A 22,722-nucleotide genomic window follows, 5' to 3' on the forward strand; every position below is an offset into this window, starting at 1 on the left:
GCCTCGTTATCGATCTTGCTGCGTTTGAATAAACAGCCGGCGTCCGGAGGGCGACGCCGGCGCCATCTAGCCGATGTTTATCTCGCGGCGAATCGGTATCGGCCGGTTATTAACGGCCGTGCGGGGAATAAAATATTCAGCAGTGAGGATTCTTTGACGAGCTCGGATAATTGGCACGTCCCATTCGCGCGCGATAATTGGTCCGGGGGGCAAGGGGACCACGTGGGGAGAAAACGCTGTTTATTACCGAATAATGATACCCATGACGCGAAATAACGCTACAGGAAACGATGGTTTCGATGCATCGAAGCGATCCTGGACGTGTTTGATTTTTTACGAAAAAAGAGGTTAAGAGGACGCGAACTGGCCCATAGCAGGTGTCATAGCGTGTCGTGGGACGCTGGTACGTTCACAGACCGGTTTTCATGGTGATCCAACTCCGGAGGGCCGTGACTCGGGTGTAAACGCCTGGGTAAGATGGCCGCGCGCAGCCGAAACCCCATGACACGATACCGATTAGTCTGTCGTGCTGCACTAACGGGCCTCCGCTGTCACCCTGTGAAAATTGTACGGCTCAATGTGTCTGTTTCGGTCAAGTAATATGTGAGAAATTAAGAAAGGAGTTATTTTTTTGTTTCTAGGTTATAAGAGAGGTTAGAGCGCGTGCTCGAAGCGTTTAAAATTTTCGAGATCGTGTTGATAAACTTAAGAAGTAGGTACACATTTGTTTTTAAATATGGATATGTACATAAGTTAGAATGAAGTATTTGAAATAATATGCAATAAGGAGGAAATCAGAAAATTATATCAGTGAAAGTTATAAATATCGTGTATACCGTAGAATTAATCTCTATTACGTTTGTTAGAGATACGGGTCATGGTGGCGCTAGTGAGTTGCGTGAAAAATCGCTTTATGGTTATTAAGAAGAAAAAGATTCGATGAAAATTATATTGCTTTAAAATACCTATGTCGTTCAGATGTTGAAGAATTATTTTCTAGCTTCAGTGCCAGAAGCTTGTGTCTTTTTTTTTACAAGTTATTATTTCGGATATTTCAGTTTATCGCGTTTATATTAGTTATTGGAAGTGACTTGTGTCAATGATGCGTCATTGTGTGAATAACATGCATAAGCGGACTGGAAGCAATTCCTTATGAAAAAAGAAAAATAACAAAAAGCGCGAGCAACGCGAAGTGAATCTTCGAATTTGCTTATCTCGAAAACAAAGTCAAAGTCGAAAAGACTTTGTATATCTGTACATACAGCACTGGTATTAGTGTTAAGAGAAATGCGAGGTTAACTTTTAAATTACAGGTTTCTCTTCGGGATATGTTAATGATCTCCTTATTCTATTATCCTCAGATTTAATCTCGTAATACTACCTGCTCGTAATCTATGCTAGTCACGATAGAATTTTCCTAAACCGAAAGTGAATTATATTCCAGCGGTTTAAATTAAACTCTGCCCTCTTATAACAATCATTACCGTTCCATTATGGTGTAACAATTATCGTCGTAAATAAACCGTTTGACATTGGTGAATTGGCATGATAATAACGTGCAAGCGAGGAAAAATAAAGCGAGAACTAAAGTACGGAAGGACTGTGCAGAGACGAGAAGTTAGAGGAACAGTACAGAAGAGACGTACATATGCACGCAAGCACATACTCTGCAAGCTTCGCTTGACTTCACCTCTGTTGCCTCAAAGACTCTGCTTTTAGCTTCTCGATCTCGATGAATCCCTCAATTCGCTCTCTTTATCGTGCAATGCTAATCCAATTTGCAGATGCTTTCAAACTTCGCGTGCCCCACATCCGCGTCTACGTCAGACGAATCAAACCTATTTAGCTATAACCAGTCAGACCATTCCTCGACCATCTCTGTCTCGTCTCTAGATACTATCCACGTAACCACGTATGTAACTGACCAAGTCACTCGGCGACTCGAAACGATGAAATTCGAACAAATGTGGCGCTCCACTTGAAATATTCGTCATTCTGACATAAGGAAAAAATTGATCTGACAACTACCCTTGAATTTCCTGGAATTCGATGCGCATGACTGACACTTGGTGGCAGGTTAAATTAGAGTTCATGTTTTCGGTCCTGCGGACCCTGGATGATTCGTTTCTTTACTTATGACAGAAATACATTCGACAGAATTCGTATTATATTTCATATTATATTTAGAATGAATTTCGTTCGGTACGAATGCCGGATATATCTAACAATTATCGGTGACGAGCGGATGTTTAAATTAGGTGAGTGACGAATGAGTTCTCAGAATATACACGAGATTTTTAGGACACGTTCTATAAATGTAGAATGCATGTAAAGAAAAGCAAGACAGTGATGCAGTAGAGTTATGCGAAAGTCAATGCAATTGTTTTTAATAAATATATCTGAAACCTAACATCTTCCTTTGCCAATCCCTACCGTGGCAATAAGAAGTCTAAGACAGTGATACAGTAGAATCATCGTGCATATAGAGTTGTGCAAAAGTCAGTGCAATTATTGTGAATAAATATATCTCAAGCCTAACATCTTTCTTTGCCAATCCATATCGTGAGAATGGAACAGTACTTATGCGAAAAGCATATGAAATACAGTAGTAAAGAGACGAATACATAGCTTTAGGTTAATACCTATAAGCAGAAAGACTATTTATGATAGAAATATATTTTATGTAAATATATATTTTATGAATCTAGGGTTAATAGATTTAATCAACTTACATTAAGTTTGTTAATATCGTAATTGTTTTTAAATTAAACTCATGGTCTTATTTTACGTAGTTTTGTTTACCCGTAAATCTGACGAGTCTCCATAAATATATTAAAAAATATCCGTAAACCTAGAGTTAAAAATGTGACAGAGGCACGCGATTAGTCACGATTAACGAAAGCCAATTACCTGACACGCATCCTTGCCTCCATCGTCCACGTAACCGGCGCAAATCATTCTTCTCGTGATCGGCCTGGTCAGGTACAACCTGGAGCATTGTGCGCTGGAAACCAATGGGACTTGGACCTTGCGCAATCGCGTGCTCAACGGACCATCGCTTCTCAAAACTCCCCAACCTGTCACCATCGCCTTGCTACCTGCCGCGTAATGATCGGCTACCGGTGCCAACAGGATCGGTCTCACTCGCGAACTGTACACCAACGGCTTTTCCAGCTGAAATTCCAAAGTCTGTGCATTGCGGAATTCATTGCGAAACGCGTAATTGAATTCTTCGGCTTTATTCCACGCCCGGCCCCCGTTAATAAATAAACCTCGTCGATAGGCCAACCTCACCGTGTCCGATTCCCGTTACCACGCTTCCTTCTCTGCAAACGGACCGTGAAGCAGTTTCCGTCGGCTTCGTATTTGCCACGGTTGTACAATCAAATTTTCTTTCCTCGTCTCCGCGTGTTCATCGCGAGTTCCATTTCCGTGGAGACACGTGCCTTATATTAGCCTCTCGAGGGACCAGGGATTATATTAGGACGTTTCGAAACGAAACAGGGAAATTCGTTTTATCTTCCTGATAAACGTAATGGATTTTTAACTGATCGCTGGAATTTATGGGTCACATATATGGTAGGGAAATTAGGTGGGAAATAGGTGGAGTAAATCTTAATTCTTTGCATTCGGCTGTCCCCTCTCAGGGGACATTAAAGTTTATTAGTGATTAAGAATAATAATAAAAAATCGAATAATAACTTATTCCAGCACAACTTTTTAAGAAATGTTTCTCTGAGGTTTTCTCTGCAAATGGCAGAAGAAATCAAGTCAAGATATAGTAAAATTACTAAGATATATAAAAAAGAACACGACCATCCACGTCTTCGGCGAACATTATTCCGGGTGCAAAGGGTTAATTCTTTGCATTACGAATTATATTCCAATTTTGTTGCTTTGTTAGTAACTATCGGTGCTTTTAAACGGTTTATTCGAAATTTACTTCGTCGAAAAAATATAACTCGATTTTTCTGACCTGCGTTTTAACGTAATTATTTAGAATAAATAAATCAAAGTGTCCAAAACACGTTTCACGAATTTATCATATTGGAAGTCACCGGTGACCTCTGTGTTTTATTCACTCGAATTTGTTTCTAATCTTGTTTGTTACATATCAATTTCATTAACGCTATTATTGAATTTCGCAATTTCCAAGCGTACGATATCTGCGGAAATAAAAACTGGCGTCGACAGAGGGGTGGAAAGGGTTAAAGCTGTACGAAATTTCGGAGGAAGCGTTACCTTGGAAATAGAAACCGGGATTACCATCGTAGTAAACGGTTTCGAACCGAATCGAGGTTGCCCTGGCGAAGAAAATCGTTTGGCTGCGCGTAAACTCGTCGTTTTTACGAGTTGGAAAATTACGCAACTCGTCGGAGAATTGGGTGAAAAAGCAGGGGAAGAATAGGAGGAACGGACTCACCCGTATCAAAGCGATGTCGTAATCCGCGATGCTCCTGTCGTACTTCTCGTGACTGATGATCTCTGTGGCTGCGACTACGGTGGCGTTGTCGTCGCCGAGCTCGGAAGTGCCCGCCTTGATCGAGAAGAATCGAACGAACGGGCTGGAAACGAAACGGAGAGCCCTCATTAACCAGCCACGGCTGTTTATACGTAACACACGCGCGTATCTCGTAACGAGATCGATGTCGCTTGTTAACGAAACGGGGAAAAACAGGAAAAGTGCGTACCTCTGGACGCAGTGCGCGGCCGTGACGATCCATTCCTCGCTAATGACAGCGCCACCGCATACGTGCCGATTGCGAAATCGAAGAGACACCTACAAATTTTACCCGACCTGCGTGAAATTCGCGAGCATACGCACATCGCGATTTCGGTTGGATTAAAGGCGGATTAATATTTTTCAGGATCAGATTCTCATCGGGAACGGACGATGACAAAAGCATGATATGCCAAGACATTTTGAACGAAGAGGATTGCTATTGCGAATGGGAAATTTTCGGATTTGTTTTTGACACTCTGAAAAATATAACAGTGATTTTTTCCTTTCTTATTCTCGACGTTAACACTAGATTTACGGGACATTTGACGGATGGGTTGCTTTAATTATACGATATTAACAGATTTAATTAACTTATATTAAGTCTGTTAATACTGCGATTGTTTTTAAATTAAATCCATCGTTTGTTTTTTAAAGAAAATATGTGGTTTTCTTTACCCTAAATCTGACGGGTGTCTGTGGAAATAGGTATACAAAAAGTCCCCGTAAATCTAGTGTTAATAACATTAACGCTAATGAAAGAAACCGAGTGACAGATAACGTTAATGCGTTTACTTCAGTTATCTTGAAGATTTGAAGATTTTGCGAATGAAATTCACTGACAAAGAATTATTTGTTTCTTCATCGTCTTGTTGGGTTATACGAGTGATGGCGAATGTCAAGATGTGACACGCCAAGATATTTTAGACGAAGAGAATTGTCATTATGAAATTTGGAGCTTTCGGGATACTTTTGGTACTCGGAAAAACTCAACGGTCATTTTTTCCTTTCTCGGATCTTATTCATTAAAACATTAACGAATATATGAATTTATTCATTAAACACATATTTTTCTTCGTTTGTTTCGGGATTGAAGGCGAAAGGAACTTAGTCACTCATACATACGATGACGTATCTAACCCGTTTACAAATTATATTCAATCATGGATGGTTTGGTTTCGCATTCAACAATTTATAAAGTTGGAAGAAATTTCAAAAATTCTTGTCGAGTGGAAAGAAATCGTAAGGGGTTAAAGAAGGGTAGTTTAGGGAGAGAATTGGTAGATAGACAGGTCTCGTTTCCTTCGAGTGATATAGGTAGCCTAACCGGGAAAACTTTGGCTGGATACAGTGGTACTGGGATAGACATCGGTTCTTAAAAGGTTGTTTTGGCGCGAGACGCGAGCGAAATGTTCACGCTCGACAGATTTTCGCCAATTAATCTTCGCCAATTGCGGCAACGGTCGTTTAGAATACTTACCTGGTACGGATGATCATCGATACTCGCTGGCTGGCCTCCAACAATACGACTCTCGTCAACTGGAAGAATCAATAGTTGAATTCGCGTTTTCACCTGCATGCCCGTTCGAAAACTACTAATTAAAGCGCGACGTGGCTGCTCGATGGTTTTCGACCGGGATTTAATGACCCCCCTTTCCACCCTTAGATCGAGAACTATCGAATAATCGCGGATGAGACGATTACACTCGGCTGAAAATACCGGTCGCTTAACGGTCTCGGTTTAATAAAAATCGAGAACCGAGCGAACCGTGGAGAGAATGGAAAATAACGCGACAAGAAACGTTAACGGATTAAACGCAAGTGGAAAATTCATCGAATAAATAAATCAAGCACCGCGCCGGTGAACGGCGCGAAATTTGACAGGAAATTACGAAAATAATTGACCTCGGCGGATTTTTAATACCCGGATTTTTAATACCGGCCATAAAATATCCTTGAAATTAATTCGACGCGCGAAATTCAATCGCTATTACCATAAGAAGCTGTTGCTAAATCTCACCGACTGTCTTACGAATTTCTTTAGATGGAAGAACATAATAATATTTGGAATAACATCGCGAATCGTGAAAAATTCAATCGCAAATCGTTAATCGATACAAATCAGTTTTGCCAAATTCCACGAATTTTTTTGCGGTGAAATAATTTATCTGGCGAGTCATCGAATACGAATATAATTCATCATATTTCATCTACAGGTTTGGAAATATTTTTCGCTCAAACATAGAATGAAATACGTTTACTGATTTATTTTTTAAAGACATAAATCGATCGCGAATAATAAAAGATTACGACAATCGGGCGTTAGGAAATTTGGTGAACCGCGTTGCAAATTCTTTTGTTCTTTAAATAATTCACTTGGCGGGTAATGAGAAATTCAATCGCGGGTAATTAATTAACGCAAGGAGAATTTACCGCGAAGTTCCGTCAACTGGGTTACGAATTCTGTTTAAATAAGGGGACAAAGTGTGTGTACTAACTTGTTGGTGGAATAAAAACGAGAGAGGCATGAAACACGTGAAAGGTAACGAGATTTAATGATATTTTCTGGCTTAAATAATTCAAGCGTGCTTTCGGCCGCGTTACCACCTGTACAGAGGCCAATCGTACGTACGATCCGTTAAATACATCTGCGAGTACGCGAGCGAAACGAGCTGCAACAACAGCAGCGACGTATACATGGCGGGAACTTGACGAAAGAACTACCTGCCCGACATCAGGCTCGCCCTTCTTTTATTTCGATATTCGGGTTAATTGTCGTTCGTATCAATTTACCCGAACACGAGAAAAATTTCCGATCCACGAAAGTCTCGGACTGTCGACCTAGATTCCGCGGCGATTACGTAAAAGCAGCGAGACTAAAATAAAATTTCAACGCCGTGAACGCGCGATAACATCGTTCCTTTTGCTACGAACCAATTAACCCAAGTTTTTTCTCCCCCTCCTCCACTACCCCGTTTCCATCAAAATCGCCGTAACGAGCGGAAGAAACGGGGAGAAAGGACGCGTGTGTGTCATCGAGGTGAACAGGAAAGAAGTTGCACGGTTATTTTCAATCGGTTATTTGTTTACGCCACAGTATGATCGATAATTTCCGCAACGGAGCGAAGCGTGCTTGTTTTCGGTGTCGCGAAACTGGCACGGACAACGGCAGGTTAGGTGAAAAAAAGACGCTTAGGCGAAAGTAATTTCCCGCGGTATTGACATTTTTTATGCGGAGACACAGGTCGGTGAAAATCGGATATTTCTCCGGCGAGAATTTGGAAAACACGAAGCACGTGTCGGAATTAAATTTAATTAGAAGATAATTGATACGAAGTATATTAATATATATATAATTAAGTAATAAAGTGATAAATATTAATATAATCTTGATATACTTCGAATCTATTATCTTCTGTACTTTTATGTTTATGTATTTATATACTTTTATACTATTATGTACTAATTAAGATAATTATATACTAATCAGTATCAATTATCTTCTATACTTCGCATCAATAGCAAATACTTCCATAACGATAATGCTATCCGACGAAATAGTTATTAATGCATAATTAAAACGCGAATCGTAAGAAATCATTCTTAATTCTCGAACATAGCCAAATGTTTGTTTTATCATATGAGTTAAGTATATTTATATTCTCCTTAGTATCATATTTCCACGTAACTTTGTTTTTTTTTTTTACATGAGGGAAATCTTCGAAAGATATTCGTCGAACCTAAACCTAATTTAATAAGAAAGATACTATACCTTCCCCCAACTCTGTAAACTAAAATTAATTCTCCAAGAATAATACACCATTTACCCAAATCACAGATTCGTTGAACCCTTTCTCTTCATTTTTTCTATTTTTCTTACGTGAGAGAAATCATCGAAAGATACTCGTTGAACCCTAATCTAATCTAATAAGAAAGATACTATACCTTCCCTCAACTCGGTAAACCAAAATAAATTCTCCAAGAATAATACACCATTTACCCAAATCGCAGACTCGTCCAAATCGAACTCTTTTCTTTCTTCCCTCTTTTTTTTTTTTACATGAGAGAAATTTTCGATAGATACTCGTCGAACCCTAACCTAACCAAACTCAAACGTAACCTAGTAACGAATAAACTTTCCTGCGAAATCTGAAAGACGGATTTGAAAATGGTGGATAAAGTTAGAAAGCGACGAGTACACGTAGACATGGGAAGTTATTATACCGAAGGGCCACCTGACTCGCGAGGCAACAACAGCGATTGGACTCTCGTTTAAAGGATCCAGCCTTGCTGGGAGAGGAGAAAGAAAAACTGGAAATACGGGGAACGTATCGAATAATCATTAGGCGAGCTGGCTGCACGCGATGCAGAAACCGTCGAACCGGCAGGCAACGACAGACCGTTGTTCAGAGAGGATATCGATTGCCCGTGGAGCGTAATGCCCGTTGCATTAGTATGCCGGGTCTGACATGATTCTTACGAACGGGCCTCGGTAAACTCGCCGTTGGAATCGCGGGCTCTCTGGCTCTCTTTACGAGCCGAAGACGCCGATCAACGCTGGCACGTACAATGGCGACGCTCGTTTCTGCCGCCCTTTACGAGTCAGCCACCTGTGCAAAGCTGCAAAACCGTTTGCGCCACGACGACAGGCCAGGGGGGCCCCAAGCACGTCCGAGCAGAGCAGTAAAATTAATAATTCTCGATAACGAATGACCCTCTGTCAACCGTGAGCAGAGAAGGTGAGAACTACTCGCGACGCTTGCGAAAAGGGTCGGAGCTTTTCATTGCCGGCTTTTCAGAAGCCTCTTTTCCGTTCTTCCGTACGGAATATGCTTGCTCTTTCGTTCAGATATACCAGAACTTGCGTAGATGGCGCGGAATTCAGGAACCATTGTTCTAGGGAAATTCCCTAGGTCGCGACCGAAGAGAAATGGATCGGAAGTATCGGGTGCGACCATCGGTGTCATTCGATTATGTTTTCATCCGTCACTCTCGTTTTGGAATTTTTATTTTTCTTGTATACTTAAGAAATTTTGGAGAGAGAAATGAACAAAGATTGTAGTCGATATATGTGAGTACATTGCTGGATATAAAATTTTGTATAATATGCCGAAACGAAAATATATATGTTTCGTTTAATTTATCCAACGGTCTGAGATGAAATTTCGAAATTATTTGACGTATCTCTGGTTACGTGAGGAAATATTTATACTCACAATTAGCAAATGGAGTTATGTTTTCCGTTAATTACAATTCGTGTTGTGTATACGTTTTACGACAGTGTGGATTAGTAGCGATATGTTGTAAATGAAAGTTAGGAATATTATTAATTAAAAAAATATATCACCTTGGGGATAACAGCGTGATATCTTTTTATAGAAGAAATTAATGATGTTTACGAACTCGATGTTGAATTAAGATAAATTTTCAATGAAGAAATTAAAAAATGTATACAGGATTATATATATCCGAACTTTTGAACGTTTCAAAAATTTATTATATTCGGACTGTCAAAGCGTTGTTATAGTTGCATTACGAATTTCGATAAGAGATACTCGCGTGTGTATTTTTCGTGAATCTTTTACAACGAATTTATCCGACAATATGTTTCGTATTACAGGAATCGAGTTTGAGAATCATTTTTGGAAATCGCATTCGACCGCTTCCCAATGTTTCGCGATGCATTTTAAATAGCGCAAATGCTCCTGCCTTTAATTCGCACGCGATTTCTCTTCAAATTACAAAATGGCCGTTAAACCGGATTAATGCTGCACGATAACAACGATGCTTTATATTTACATTGCCATTAAAAAGTGCGTTTTGTAAATGCTGAAAAGATAAATCGCGCAACGTCCGCTGCACGCTTACGTGCATAAGCATGTAATGGGTGAGATTTGTAAATGTATATTCACGTTTGAACGAGCTTATTTTCAAAAAGTTGGAATTCGCTAACAGTGAGGATATTTTAACACGGGCGTACATTCTATTTCAAAAACTGACCATTCGCTATGTATTTCCGCTAGAAACGTGAACGTTCCGAATATACGAGTTAATAACAGAAACATATATGCACAATAACATAAACACCTAACAAATATAATTTTCCGTGAACAATAGTTAATTCTAAAACATATCTCTTCGCCCGGTAAAATAAACGAAATTAAAATCTTTTTCTCATCACGGTTCAATAGATTCGAATTACGCAGCTCTTTTTGCCAAAAATATTTCTTCTCTAATTTCTCCTTTTACTCAACGGTTTACTCGATAAAATCCAGAATTTAAATCTCTCAATTGTCATGGTCCGAGTTTACGCGAATCACGGAGTCGATTAGGTTAGTGGGGAAAAAACCGTTATTTCTGGTAAGGTAACGATCACCTGTACGACTAAAGATTTGCCGTTAAACGAGCGGCAGTGTTTCGCAAAGGCATCCGCGGAGAATCGATTATCGGCGGCGAGAGGCTTTTATTACCGCTTCCGGTTCGACCGCCATCGAGATAATGTTGTAAGCGCTCATCGATACGGTTCGACGGCACTTAAAATTGCGCAGCCCTTCCAGGAAAATTAACAGTATCGCGGTGTCGGGTGCGGTCGCTCCGATCGGATGGAAAGTAAACTGCTTAATCATCGTATCTCGTGATGCAAGGAGCATTAATTGTCCCAGAACGATCGCCGGATAGTTCCAAGCCGTAATTGATTGGCGCTGCGAGCGCCTCTCGCGGCTCGTTCGCCCAACAACCTCCTACTTAACCTCTCTACACTTCATATATCGTATATACGATGCGATATACATTATTAAAACGATATATACGATATATATGTGACGCTGCATATGATTAATTCGTTTTCGAGAAAATCCACTTTGAATATCCTTTCTTTTTCATTTCTTTCTGTATGAAGAATCAAATCCTTCTTGATTTCACTATCGTTGTTAAGACACCCGGTATGATACGCTATCATATGATTAATGTGATATGTATGATTAATAGCATGTATACGACATACTATGATATACTACATATAATTAATTCGATATACATAATGTGATATGTATGGTAGAATATATATGATATAATATCCCGAAACAAAAACGAACATAATTAAATTTGAAACAAAATTATGACCGAATAAATTCAAAAAGGTAATGAATATTTTATATACGGTATATCAGACATGCTACATGAGAATAATATGATACATACGATATATATATATATATATATATATATATATGGTACATATGACTGATTTTATAATATATAGTAAGAAAATCGGGGAAGAAATAGGATTTTAGAGTAAGGTTACATTGACACATCCGTATACCTTTTCCAAGATTAAGTTTATTGCTTTCTGGGAGAAAAGAGCATGGGGCAAGATACAGGAAATCTCGGTGTTAGTAATCCACGTGCTGGAAGATATAGATATTTGATATATAGATTTTCATTCCTATACTCTGATTCATTGCAACGAATGCCGGTATCGGTATCGGAATCTCTGAAACTCTGCCGCAATATCCTCGCAAGTTTTTATTTTATCACTGATGATGCACAGAGAAAGAGAGATATATAAAAATCTGAGATCCGGCTAGAGTCGTTCACGTTAGTCGCGATTGATACGAGCTGAGAAATTCTCTTTCATGCAATTCCGACGAAGCAGCGTGTTCGAGAAACGATCCCCTTCCTAGAATTTATTATGTAACGACGTCATTGGACGCGACTGGCAATTAGACCTCGTCGAAATTTAATCTAATTTAAATTTAACCCAATCCGGTCTAATCTGTTCGCCATCTATTTACCTTCCTCAATTTCACATTATTTCTAGAAATAAACCACTTATATCTGTTATCCGGTTCGAATTAAATTTCAATTTCAGTTAATTGTAAGTATACGAGCAACTGGCAATTGACCTAAATCGTATCAGCTCTTTGGAATATATAAATTCTCAGAGCTGAGGTTTCGTATGCATTTGTCATAGCGAGTCACTAGTGCTATTACTGTCATTTAGGTGCAACGTCAGTAATCTCTGTACTATTTCAGCTTCTCAGATGAAATTCTCAAAGAACATTTTATTTTCGCACGACCATCCATTAATTTTAACTTAAAAATCGACGACGTATATCTGTCATAGTTATTTATTCGTATGGTGAGCGAGGAAAGGATGCATTGGCAACGAAGGAGTGACTTTGTCTGCCAAGAGTTGGCAGTGGTGCGTGAGTGAAGAGAACAAAGGCACTGCGGCTTGATCACGTGTGCTAAGTATTGCAAAGAGAATTATTATTTTTGTATTACCTTTTTCCTTCGTCAGGGACATTTGGGGCACTTGTGGGCTCCACTCATAGGTAAACTCTTCAAGATCTGAGGTTTAGCTCCCTTCGCAAAGAATTGCAAGGGTTTAGATCTCTCCGCAAAGAATTGCAAGGGTTTAGATCTCTTCGCAAAGAATTGCAATCGTTTAATTCCGTTCACAAAGAATTGCACGCCTTTAGATCTCATCGCAAAGAATTACAAGCGTTTGACTCCCTTCGCAAAGATTTACAAGCATTTGACTCCCTTCGCAAAGAATTGCAAACGTTTGACTCCCTTCGCAAAGAATTGTAAACGTTTAGATCTCTACGCAATGAATTGCAAGGGTTTAAATCTCTTCACAAAGAATTGAAATCGTTTAATTCCATTCGCAAGGATTTTCAAGCGTTTGACTTCCTTCGCAAAGATTTACAAGCATTTGTCTCCCTTCGCAAAGATTTACAAGCATTTGTCTCCTTTCGCAAAGATTTACAACCGTTTAATTCCCTTCACAAAGAATTGCAAAGCGGTATCACGATGGTTGATTTTTTCTTTTTTTCTTCTTTATTGGTCACAGATGTTAAAGATTTCGTTTGCGTTACACTGCCACCTTTGGCATTACGCATTGTTTTATGGCAGAGACTCGAAAGGTAGCGAAAGTGTTGATCCTGTCTCCTTACACTCTCAAATTATAAATAAATTATCCAAGTTGTTTCCTATTGTTTCTTATAATCCTTCACGGTATAATTATCCGATATCAGCTCTATAGGACTTCTTCGTGAGAATCGAGTAGACCCAAACAGACCCAACGGATTGCGAAGGTAAAGAGCCGGAGTTCTTCGTCTCGGCGCGGGTTTTCAGAGGTTGCGACGGTCGGACGAATCCATTTTCCGCTTCGGACAAGGATCGACCACACCCCAAACGGCCAATTCCTCGTGACGTCGAGGGGCCGCCGGAAGTAGCAGCTAACCGACGTCGAAATTTAACGAAAGTTAACGCGTTTTAAAATCCGACCCGGTGGCCACGTTCGCGAAGTTAACGCGAGAATTAAGCTTAATGGCGGAGAATGGACGAGCGAACGGTTTTCGGATGGTTACGCTTCCGAGTGAAAAGTGTGCCTCGAACGAGATTACTTGATTGCACGATGGAACGTTGATTGTTGGAACAGGAAGCAATTATGTCAGCGAAGAGTTTGCAGCGACGCTAATTGTTTCAAATTTTTCGTTAAAAAGTTCACGTTGATGAGAAATATTCCGGCAGCGTTCTCGTGTTTCTCGTGTTTTAATATCACTCGAAATTCCCGGTATGATCCTCCGCTTCGGGCTATGGTATCGTTCCTGTTCCAGTAGGTAATTAATCCTCGTTATTTTTCCTCGCTTTTGTATCCGTTCACAAGTCTATACGACAACCGTCCTAAACAAGAGCAGCAACAGATACTACGCATAATTAAGCACGATGATATGTGTTTCGAAAAACATAGCAGATGTATATTGTCACTAGGTCGATCTTAATTGACGACGATTAGTGGCGAACGGTTCCTTGAGTGTGTTGTTGAGTGTTGTGTTATGTGTTGGGTTCGAATAATTAGTGGACTGTGTCTTATCTGGATACTGTCTAGCATTTATATCGATCTTTGATAGGACTATGTATTAGGTTATCCCATAAGTTCATTCCGCAGTAATATTTAGATTCTTCGTCGCATTTTATAAATTATATCGATGATTAACATATTTGTCAACGAAATAGGAGGAAGTCATGGAACAAAAGGGCGACTAAATTTTTTCTTAATGTTTAAAGGTTTATTCGATGTATAATTTTAAATGGTAAAAGTAAAAACCGACACGAATTTATGGAACGACTTAATATTTTATGATTGGATGGATTTTCCGTGTTCAAGGTGTAAGGATAGGAGTTACAAAAATAGAAAAATGAATAATAATTATTGCTTCGTACTCCAGGTACTTGGCGTATGTGACGATCAGGCGTCATCCTGTTTTATTTGAGGTGCGGGGTTGGCAATATGGTTTTTCCAAGGAGTAATAATATTACCGAAACGGTATTTCAAGGATTAACAACAGAATTTTAGGCACGAGTATATACTTGCTAGGTGATGTGTTTATCAGCCAATTCGAATGATTTAGGTTTGGAGATTAATAATTTAATAATTGAGAGCCTAATTCTCTCATCGTGTTTTATCTGAGGTGCGGGGTCAGCAATATGGTTTTTCCAAGGAGTAATAATATTGTCGAAACGGTATTTCAAGGATTAACAACAGAATTTTAGGCAGGAGTATATACTTGCTAGGTGATGCGTTTATCAGCCAATTCGTATGATTTAGGTTTGGAGATTAATAATTTAATAATTGAGAGCCTAATTCTCTCATCGTGTTTTATCTGAGGTGCGGGGTCAGCAATATGGTTTTTCAAGGAGTAATAATATTGCCAAAACGGTATTTCAAGGATTAACAGCAGAATTTTAAGCAGGAGTACATCCTTGCTAGGTGATGTGTTTATCAACCAATTCGAATGATTTTGGTTTAGAGCCTAATAATTGAATAATTTAGAGTCTAGTTCTCTTCCTGGACCTAGCTACTATGAACCAGAAAATAGTTTACACAGAACAGGAGAGTTTGATTTATTATATTTTGCTAATACAGTACCAGGAAACAGAGCACATGCACTTTCCTTATTGGTCGAAATATCTGTCTGAGAGTCAACATGTTTGCGAGAAGTTTCACAGAGGATTAGACACCAGACACAGAGGACTCTTATCACTGTGATGTGATTCATTTCCCGATAAACCATCGAAACTGATATAAACTGGACTACTATAAGTTTCGGTGCATTTTATCTGAATACATCGTTGAATGTGTATTTAAGTATCGTCGAATCTTTAAGATCGAGAGAAACGAGACAGAGTCGTTGGATTTTTCGACTCGATGGATCATTCGAATCGCACGATTCCAGGAACTGCTAGCAACTCGGTAAATTTCGAGACCTGGTCGGATTTACTTTCAATTTGGCCGAAATTCCGAGTGTTTGCAAACCAGCAGCAAAATCACGCAAACGCTGGCAAAGGAAGTCCTTTCAATATTGAATGTTCCCGCATCCATGCCGGAAGTCTGCTAGATAAGCCTCGCTGATGAGTCCATCTGGTTCATTCAACTTTTTTCATTTTCCTTTCTCTTCGATTCCCGTGTTTCCAACGACACGATTAAAGTCGAAAAATCCCACGGATTATTCCGATCCTCAACCGACGTGTCTTCGGTTTCTCAAAAGTAAATCAGATTTAATTTATCTTCCGCGTTTCGAGAAATTTCAAGATAATCGATCGTTACTCCACTCGGAAATCAGTTCGAATTTAAGGATCTAAATAATCTATAAAAGAGATCGTTCTATTAATTTTCTACACTTCCAGTGTTCTCGAAATTCCAGGTGAATCGATTCGTTTTCTATCGGAAAACGATACTCGAATAATTATCTCGCGACGCTTCGTTTATTTTTACAGAGAGTTCGATGGAAATAGATTTTTATTTGATCGACAGTCGAAATATCGGGAAATATACTTCCTTCGAGATTTGAACGCGTGAAATATTTATTTGCATAGAGTGGTCACTGAGAAACTTAATAGTAAAAAAATTACAGCGAGTAGAAAAATGGTGATCGTCTGAGAAATTTTTTAATTCTCAGATAGAACATTAATAAAGCCTATTAATTATTTTTTCCGATATAATGTGTTTGAAAAATTTATATCTTTTGTATCATTCAGTGTTTCAGTAGCTACCCTGTATAACAGAATAAACAATATTCCTTTCCTCTATTTTAATTAAAAAAGAGGGGAAAGAAATTCTACAGTGTGGCTACTGAGAAACTAAACTATGAATAAAATATAATGAGTAGGAAAATTTTAGACATAACATTGCAAAAATCTATCAATTATCATTCAGTGTTTCAGTGGCCACTCTGTATATAAAAAAAAATATATATAAAGAACATTTCTTTCTTCCGTCTTAAATAAAAAAAAAAAAATCCTCCCCGTTAACCAAAATTATTAATATTTCATTGTTACATTACATCGTATGATACACGTTGTTTTATTTAGTAATTTCAAATTTTCCCTCGCGTTTCTCCGTCTGGCGGTATTAATGAATCAGGCACGCGACACGGATACCGTGTTGAGTAAAAAAAAAGATTTATTATGCTACATTTGTAAATATAAGCTCTTAAGATCGTTACACGAAAAGGGATATTACCCGTATATTTTTCCCCCCGATGGAGAGATTTATGTGCGCGAGAAAAAGTGCACGCCGTTTTTCCGTTTCAGCCAGCGCAACGCACACTCCAACCGAACGGCGAAGAAAAATAAATCTCCCTGTAATATACTGTTCACCGTGGGACATTAATTCTACACGCCTGCCGTCTTCTTTATCCAATCTCGTACAGCGGACACTCGCGTGTACACTCCAGGATATTTAGGCTTCGCGCATTCGTAGCCCCAGGACACGATGCCAATTTGGACGTTGTTGTACACCAGCGGACCTCCCGAGTCGCCCTGCGGTACATGCAAACAAGCCTTTCAATCTGTGACACGGTCGAAGGTCGATGCTCAGATGGGAAATAACGAAAATATTATTCTTAATCTCGACACTTTTCTTCGTACGAAATAATCGCAATGTATAATTTCCACGATGGAAGCTTCGTAATTGGATTGGTAATTAAATGGGAGATGAATGAGATAAACGAAGATGTGGCCATTGTGTTTGTAAGATACTTGTAAAATAGTAATTTCATAGGGTTTCACCTTTGGAACAAAGGGTTATGGTATAAAGAAGTCTCAATTAAGGTTAAGTTGCGTTTGGATTCTAAATTTTTTGAAAATTAGAACTATGTCGTAATTTACTTTATTTCGACTTAGTGCGATATTTCAAAATGGGGTGAAAAAAATCTTCCTGTGAATATAATACACGAGTAATAAAATTGTAGTACTGAAGAATGTAGTATAACGTAGTTCTATGGTGTACTGTAGTAATGATAAAGAATAATCGTTCCACTATGCTTCTAATAATTAAATTGGATTAAATATTCTTGGATATGTTTTGTTGGAATATGAAAGGTTCGAGACATAATCGTTGGGAGCACTACCTAAATAATCTAGAAAATAGAATAGAGTGGTCTTTGGTACATTAGTTGTGCGCTAGGGTGGTAGAGGCGCTGCTTTGTTACGGCGCAACAGCGATTCTGAAAGCTTCAGCTCGAACGTAACAAAAATCGAATTTACGTAAGGAACATTAGGCTATTTTAGTAATAAAAAGATTCAGGAGTAAATTGAAATTATTTTTGGTGACTTAATCGAAGAATAAAAATTCCAGAGGAGTCTCTATGTCTACGTGTCTTCTTTCTTGACACGATATTAAATAAGAAGAACTAAAATAGGTATAGAAATTGGATAGTGCAATATTTTGAAGACTGCATAAAATAATAATACTGATTATAAGGATATATTATTCCCAATGATCGCGTTAGAGTAGTATTCTTTCTCAAAGACAAGAATTTCTGTGGAATGTCCTGAGAATAATTATGCTCGATGATAAAGATTGATTTTAAAGACCCAATTATTCGTTACTTGCGAAGTGTCAAGAAACCATGACAGATAGTAACAATACTAATACCTGGAAATCGCGATGGAAGGCGATAAGAGTCTCTTCCGCGAGATATCACATCTCGAGATCATTTTGGGTCACTCGATATCGCTCGATAGTCATTCGATATGCATCGTATTTGACATTCGTTAAAAGTGCTTCTGTTTACCTCGCCGTTATCGTGCTTTTCTCGGGAAAAATTCGTATCTTGGATCACGTATGATATAAATTGACGATTATGTAACCCTAAGCCTTGAAGGTACGACAGACCCAGAAATATTTGATCGATTGTATGTCGTAACGATAGATAACGACAATCTATACATTTCTGAAATTGATTCACACGAGTGATAATTCATTTCTGCAAATTCCAAGACCTATCAATCTAAACCATAATTTAGATAATTTGACGATTTCTCGGAATAATGTAAACAGGGGTTCAGTATCTCCTGAATTGCTGATGAAATTCCTAATGATTCACTGATTTAGGTCTAGTATATTCTTCTGAACCCTAGTCAAGTCCTAAACGACACTTACTCGCTTCTTAATCAGAATAATCCTTTGAGTCTTATCAAATTCTTACGATTAGACTCTAGTCAGGTCCTAGACGACACTTACTCAATTCTCAATCATCACTGACCCTTCAACGAAACATACTCAACAGTTTACCATTCTCTAAATCCCTAGTGAAATTCCTAACGATTCGCTAGTTTAGATCAGTACATTCTTCTGAACCTTAATCAAGTTCTAAACGACACTTACTCGCTTCTTAATCAGAATAACCCTTCAAACCTTATCCAATTCTTACTATTAGACCATACTCAGACCCTAGACCACACTTAGTCAGTTCTCAATCACCACTGAGCCTTTAATATAACATCGAACCCTCGACGAAACTTACTCGACAAGTGTCCTTGGTGCCAGTCAACACCCCGGCGCAGATCATGTTGTCGGTGACAGTACGGCCGATGGTTTGGAAGATCTTCTGACACTCGGCCTGGTTAACGATGGGCAGTGTCAAAGCCTGGAGATTGGGCGACATCGGGCCGGTCGCCTGCGAGTAATCGAATATTAGCCTATTCCGACGCGGTGTCGAGCGCAAAAGCGCGCCGCGACGGAATATTTGCCATGACGGGCGAACATTGTCCACCGATCGGCAAACAAACCTTAATGTTTGCACGAGTTCGCACAGCTAGGTAATCAGTCTCGGCCGAACGTTACCGTTGACCGAGGTATCGAGCCACCGCGTCAAACACCGATTTATCCCGTGCAACAGCTGTCTGCGCGATACACGCGTTGGCCAGTCAAAAACTTACCGTCAAACGGCCCCATCCTGACACTATCGCGTTTCTGCCTGACTCCACGGAGGTCGTGGCCTCTGCTAGAGCTATAGGTCTGGTCGTCGCGGTTATGGGGATGGCACTTCCGAGCTGCAAACCAGCACTGCGATAATATCGAGCACCGAGATGTCACATACACGACATATACTATAGCGGACCGATGTTAGAAAGCGGAACAAGTACTTGGGGTATGGCAAGGAAGACTATAGTCGAAAAGGATGATGCAGGATGTTGTGTGCTTGAGTTATGTTAAGGAAGACTATGGTTAGAAAGCAGAACAACGTATAGTAGATGTATGATAAAGGTGATTAATGGTAGGAACCGGAAGATTGTATACTTGGTGTATATCGAAGAAGACTATGACCAGGAAGCAGAACGTCGTATGTTTAGGATATGTCAAAGAAGACTATAGTTAGAAAGCAGAACAACGTATAGTAGACGTATGATAAAGGTGACAAATGTTAGGAACCAGAAGGTTGTATACTTGGGGTATGTCAAGAAAAACTACATATACCATGTAGAATATAAATGTTTCATCCCCTACGGTCAGCTCAGAGTCAAGGGAACGTTTCTAATCTATCTCCGCCGCCATTTTTGATGCTTTTGTTGTGATTATATTATGATTAATATTGACTCTATGTCTAAAACGGAGATTATTCTTCACTCTATGTTCACTCTCTTTATTAAATAATAAGATGAAAGTCTATTCGTAGATTTGTTATTTTCAGTGAATAACAAAAATTAGTGTGATCTAATTTTGCCAATAAAACCAGGAAATTTTGATTACGCTTTCTATGACACCGTGACTCGTTAAATCCATGCTGCTTCTATTTAAAAAATGAGCGTAATCACTCCAGAGTTTAGTGTTTATTCTATGTCAAAAGTAACTATAGTTAATTCATTGTTGAGTGCTCACTCGGTAACGCGAGTGATCATAGCTACTCAACGTCGAGTGGTCGCTCTATACTAAAGATGTTTATGGTCTTCTTATGTCGAGTGCTCTCTGTGCACCAAAAATGATTGGCTATAGCCATTCTTTATGGAATGTTCGTTCTATTTTAAACATCGCTATAATTATCTATTCACGTTTTATTTTGCAGACCTATGCGAATTCTATCAGGTTGGCAACTCTATCTGTAAATTTACGATCGATGGCATTCGATTTCGCGATAGTAATCTGAAAGAAATTGATCCCTATTTTTCGATAGCACGTACTCAAACTAATTACAAAGGATTACGTGACTTTCTGGAAATGCGATAAGATAAGGGGAATATGCAAATTTGAGAAGAGAATTTAGTACAATTAACTATAATTTACAAAGTAGAAGTAATTCAATTGATAGCACAGTTTTGGACTAATTCGTTTTTAAATAAATTTACCGCGATTGCGGTAAATGATCTATAGTTCGTGATTTTCGAGAATTATATTTAATTAATTATACGTTCTTCACGTGTGTGGAAAGTAGAAGGTACTTATGCAAATTGAAATAAAAGAAATGCAACCTATGAGAGAAATTCTAAACAGATTTTTGGAAAAATTGTAATCATCGTAACTAAAAGACAGGCTCAGATGTAAAATTATTTTCGTCCGCGTTTAATCATTATCTTTCGTAGCATCAATTACCGCGTTAAAAAACTCGAATAATAAATAAGATTTAAAAATCGGGAGCATTATCTAATTAATATCAATTAACTTATCGAGTACAGATACTCAGAAATCGATATAAACTGGCGAAGCTTATCTTATCCGCGTTAATGTTCTTAGAATTATGTTTGTTACTTGATAGAATGCAATCAAAGTAATTGATAGTAGTATCTGCATTTAAATCTTTTTAAATGCACGATCGATTAACCATCGGATTATTCTAAATTTAAATCGCATAACAGGAAAAAGATGATTAATTACCGATCACGATAGTCCCAAAAATAAACAGAATATTCATAGAAAAAACTCCGAAAAAATCTGTAAAATCCTGACAGGATCATTTCCTCTAAAACACTTTAGAAATTTAACACTAAACTCTCCAAGAAACTAACTAGCTATTAACCTAGCTCTAAAAAATTGTCAATTTCGAAAGAATCCGAAAAGAAAACAAGTGAAAAGAAAATTAATTTGAAATCGTATTAAAAACCGAGACAAGTTAATAAAAATTTCAAAAAGAACCCAAACTCTCCCACTCCTAAAAATTGTATACCCCAAAAATGTTCAAATTTTAATGGAAAGAATCTAAAAATAAAATATTACAATTATCCTCCGATAAAATCATAAAAAATTGCACGTTGAAAGCGAGAATCGCAAAACTAAAAAAGCACCCAATACCTTACCATGCTCGCACAAAAAACACAAAATAAATAATTTGAGGAATACGTACCTTTATCAAAGCGACGTCGTAGTTGTACGTGGAACCAGAATAGTTCCAAGGCCACGCTACCTGAACGATGTCCCTGATCAGAGTGCCATCCTTGCTACTGTAAGTGCTGCCCACGCGGACTTGCAGCATCTTCGGCGGCAACCTGCAAAGTTAATCACGATTAGTCCGAATTTCGTCGCGTAGTTGTCTAAAAGTTGCTCTGATTAATAAATCGAGCACTTGGAGTATCGATCTTTCCGTCACTCCATCGAAACGAACCCGAAGATGCAATGAGCCGCTGTTAGCACCCAGGTCTGACTGATCAGAGAGCCCCCACAATGCATTCCTCCATTGTAGTGAACAGACACCTATCACACATAATCGTTTACTATACCGACCAGTTATATTTTATCAGTTGTATGTATAAAATCGTGAAATAAATAATTTTGAATTTCGTTTATAAATTAACCCATTCCACTTGTATGTCACCATCCTACATTCTTTACGTTCTTCTATTAAACTTATAAGTAATATGTTAATAATATATTCCCATAAGAATGTTAATTGATTTTGATGGAATACGAAAAAGAATTGCGAATAGATCGGTTGAAT

At 38.6% G+C, this 22,722-nt stretch overlaps 2 protein-coding genes across 2 annotated transcripts; both read right to left on the minus strand.

The window, feature by feature from the left end:
* Positions 1 to 409: 409 nt before the first annotated feature.
* Positions 410 to 6,080, minus strand: LOC143221381 (trypsin-7-like). The gene is made up of 5 exons (XM_076446849.1): positions 5,982 to 6,080; positions 4,692 to 4,780; positions 4,424 to 4,565; positions 2,911 to 3,174; positions 410 to 556 (listed from the first exon to the last, which is right to left on the minus strand). Exons 1-5 carry the CDS (start codon positions 6,078 to 6,080, stop codon positions 410 to 412), a joined length of 741 nt encoding a protein of 246 aa, XP_076302964.1.
* Positions 6,081 to 17,185: 11,105 nt separating this feature from the next.
* LOC143221380 (trypsin-5-like) lies at positions 17,186 to 22,478 on the minus strand (the record flags this gene model as incomplete). The annotated part of the gene is made up of 5 exons (XM_076446848.1): positions 17,186 to 17,332; positions 19,321 to 19,469; positions 19,729 to 19,849; positions 22,132 to 22,273; positions 22,390 to 22,478. Coding segments are annotated over 5 exons (648 nt in total), but the record flags the coding sequence as incomplete, so codon positions are not given.
* Positions 22,479 to 22,722: the final 244 nt, after the last annotated feature.

Source organism: Lasioglossum baleicum, unplaced genomic scaffold (assembly GCF_051020765.1).
Source record: "Lasioglossum baleicum unplaced genomic scaffold, iyLasBale1 scaffold2338, whole genome shotgun sequence".
Classification (NCBI taxonomy): Eukaryota; Metazoa; Arthropoda; class Insecta; order Hymenoptera; family Halictidae; genus Lasioglossum; species Lasioglossum baleicum.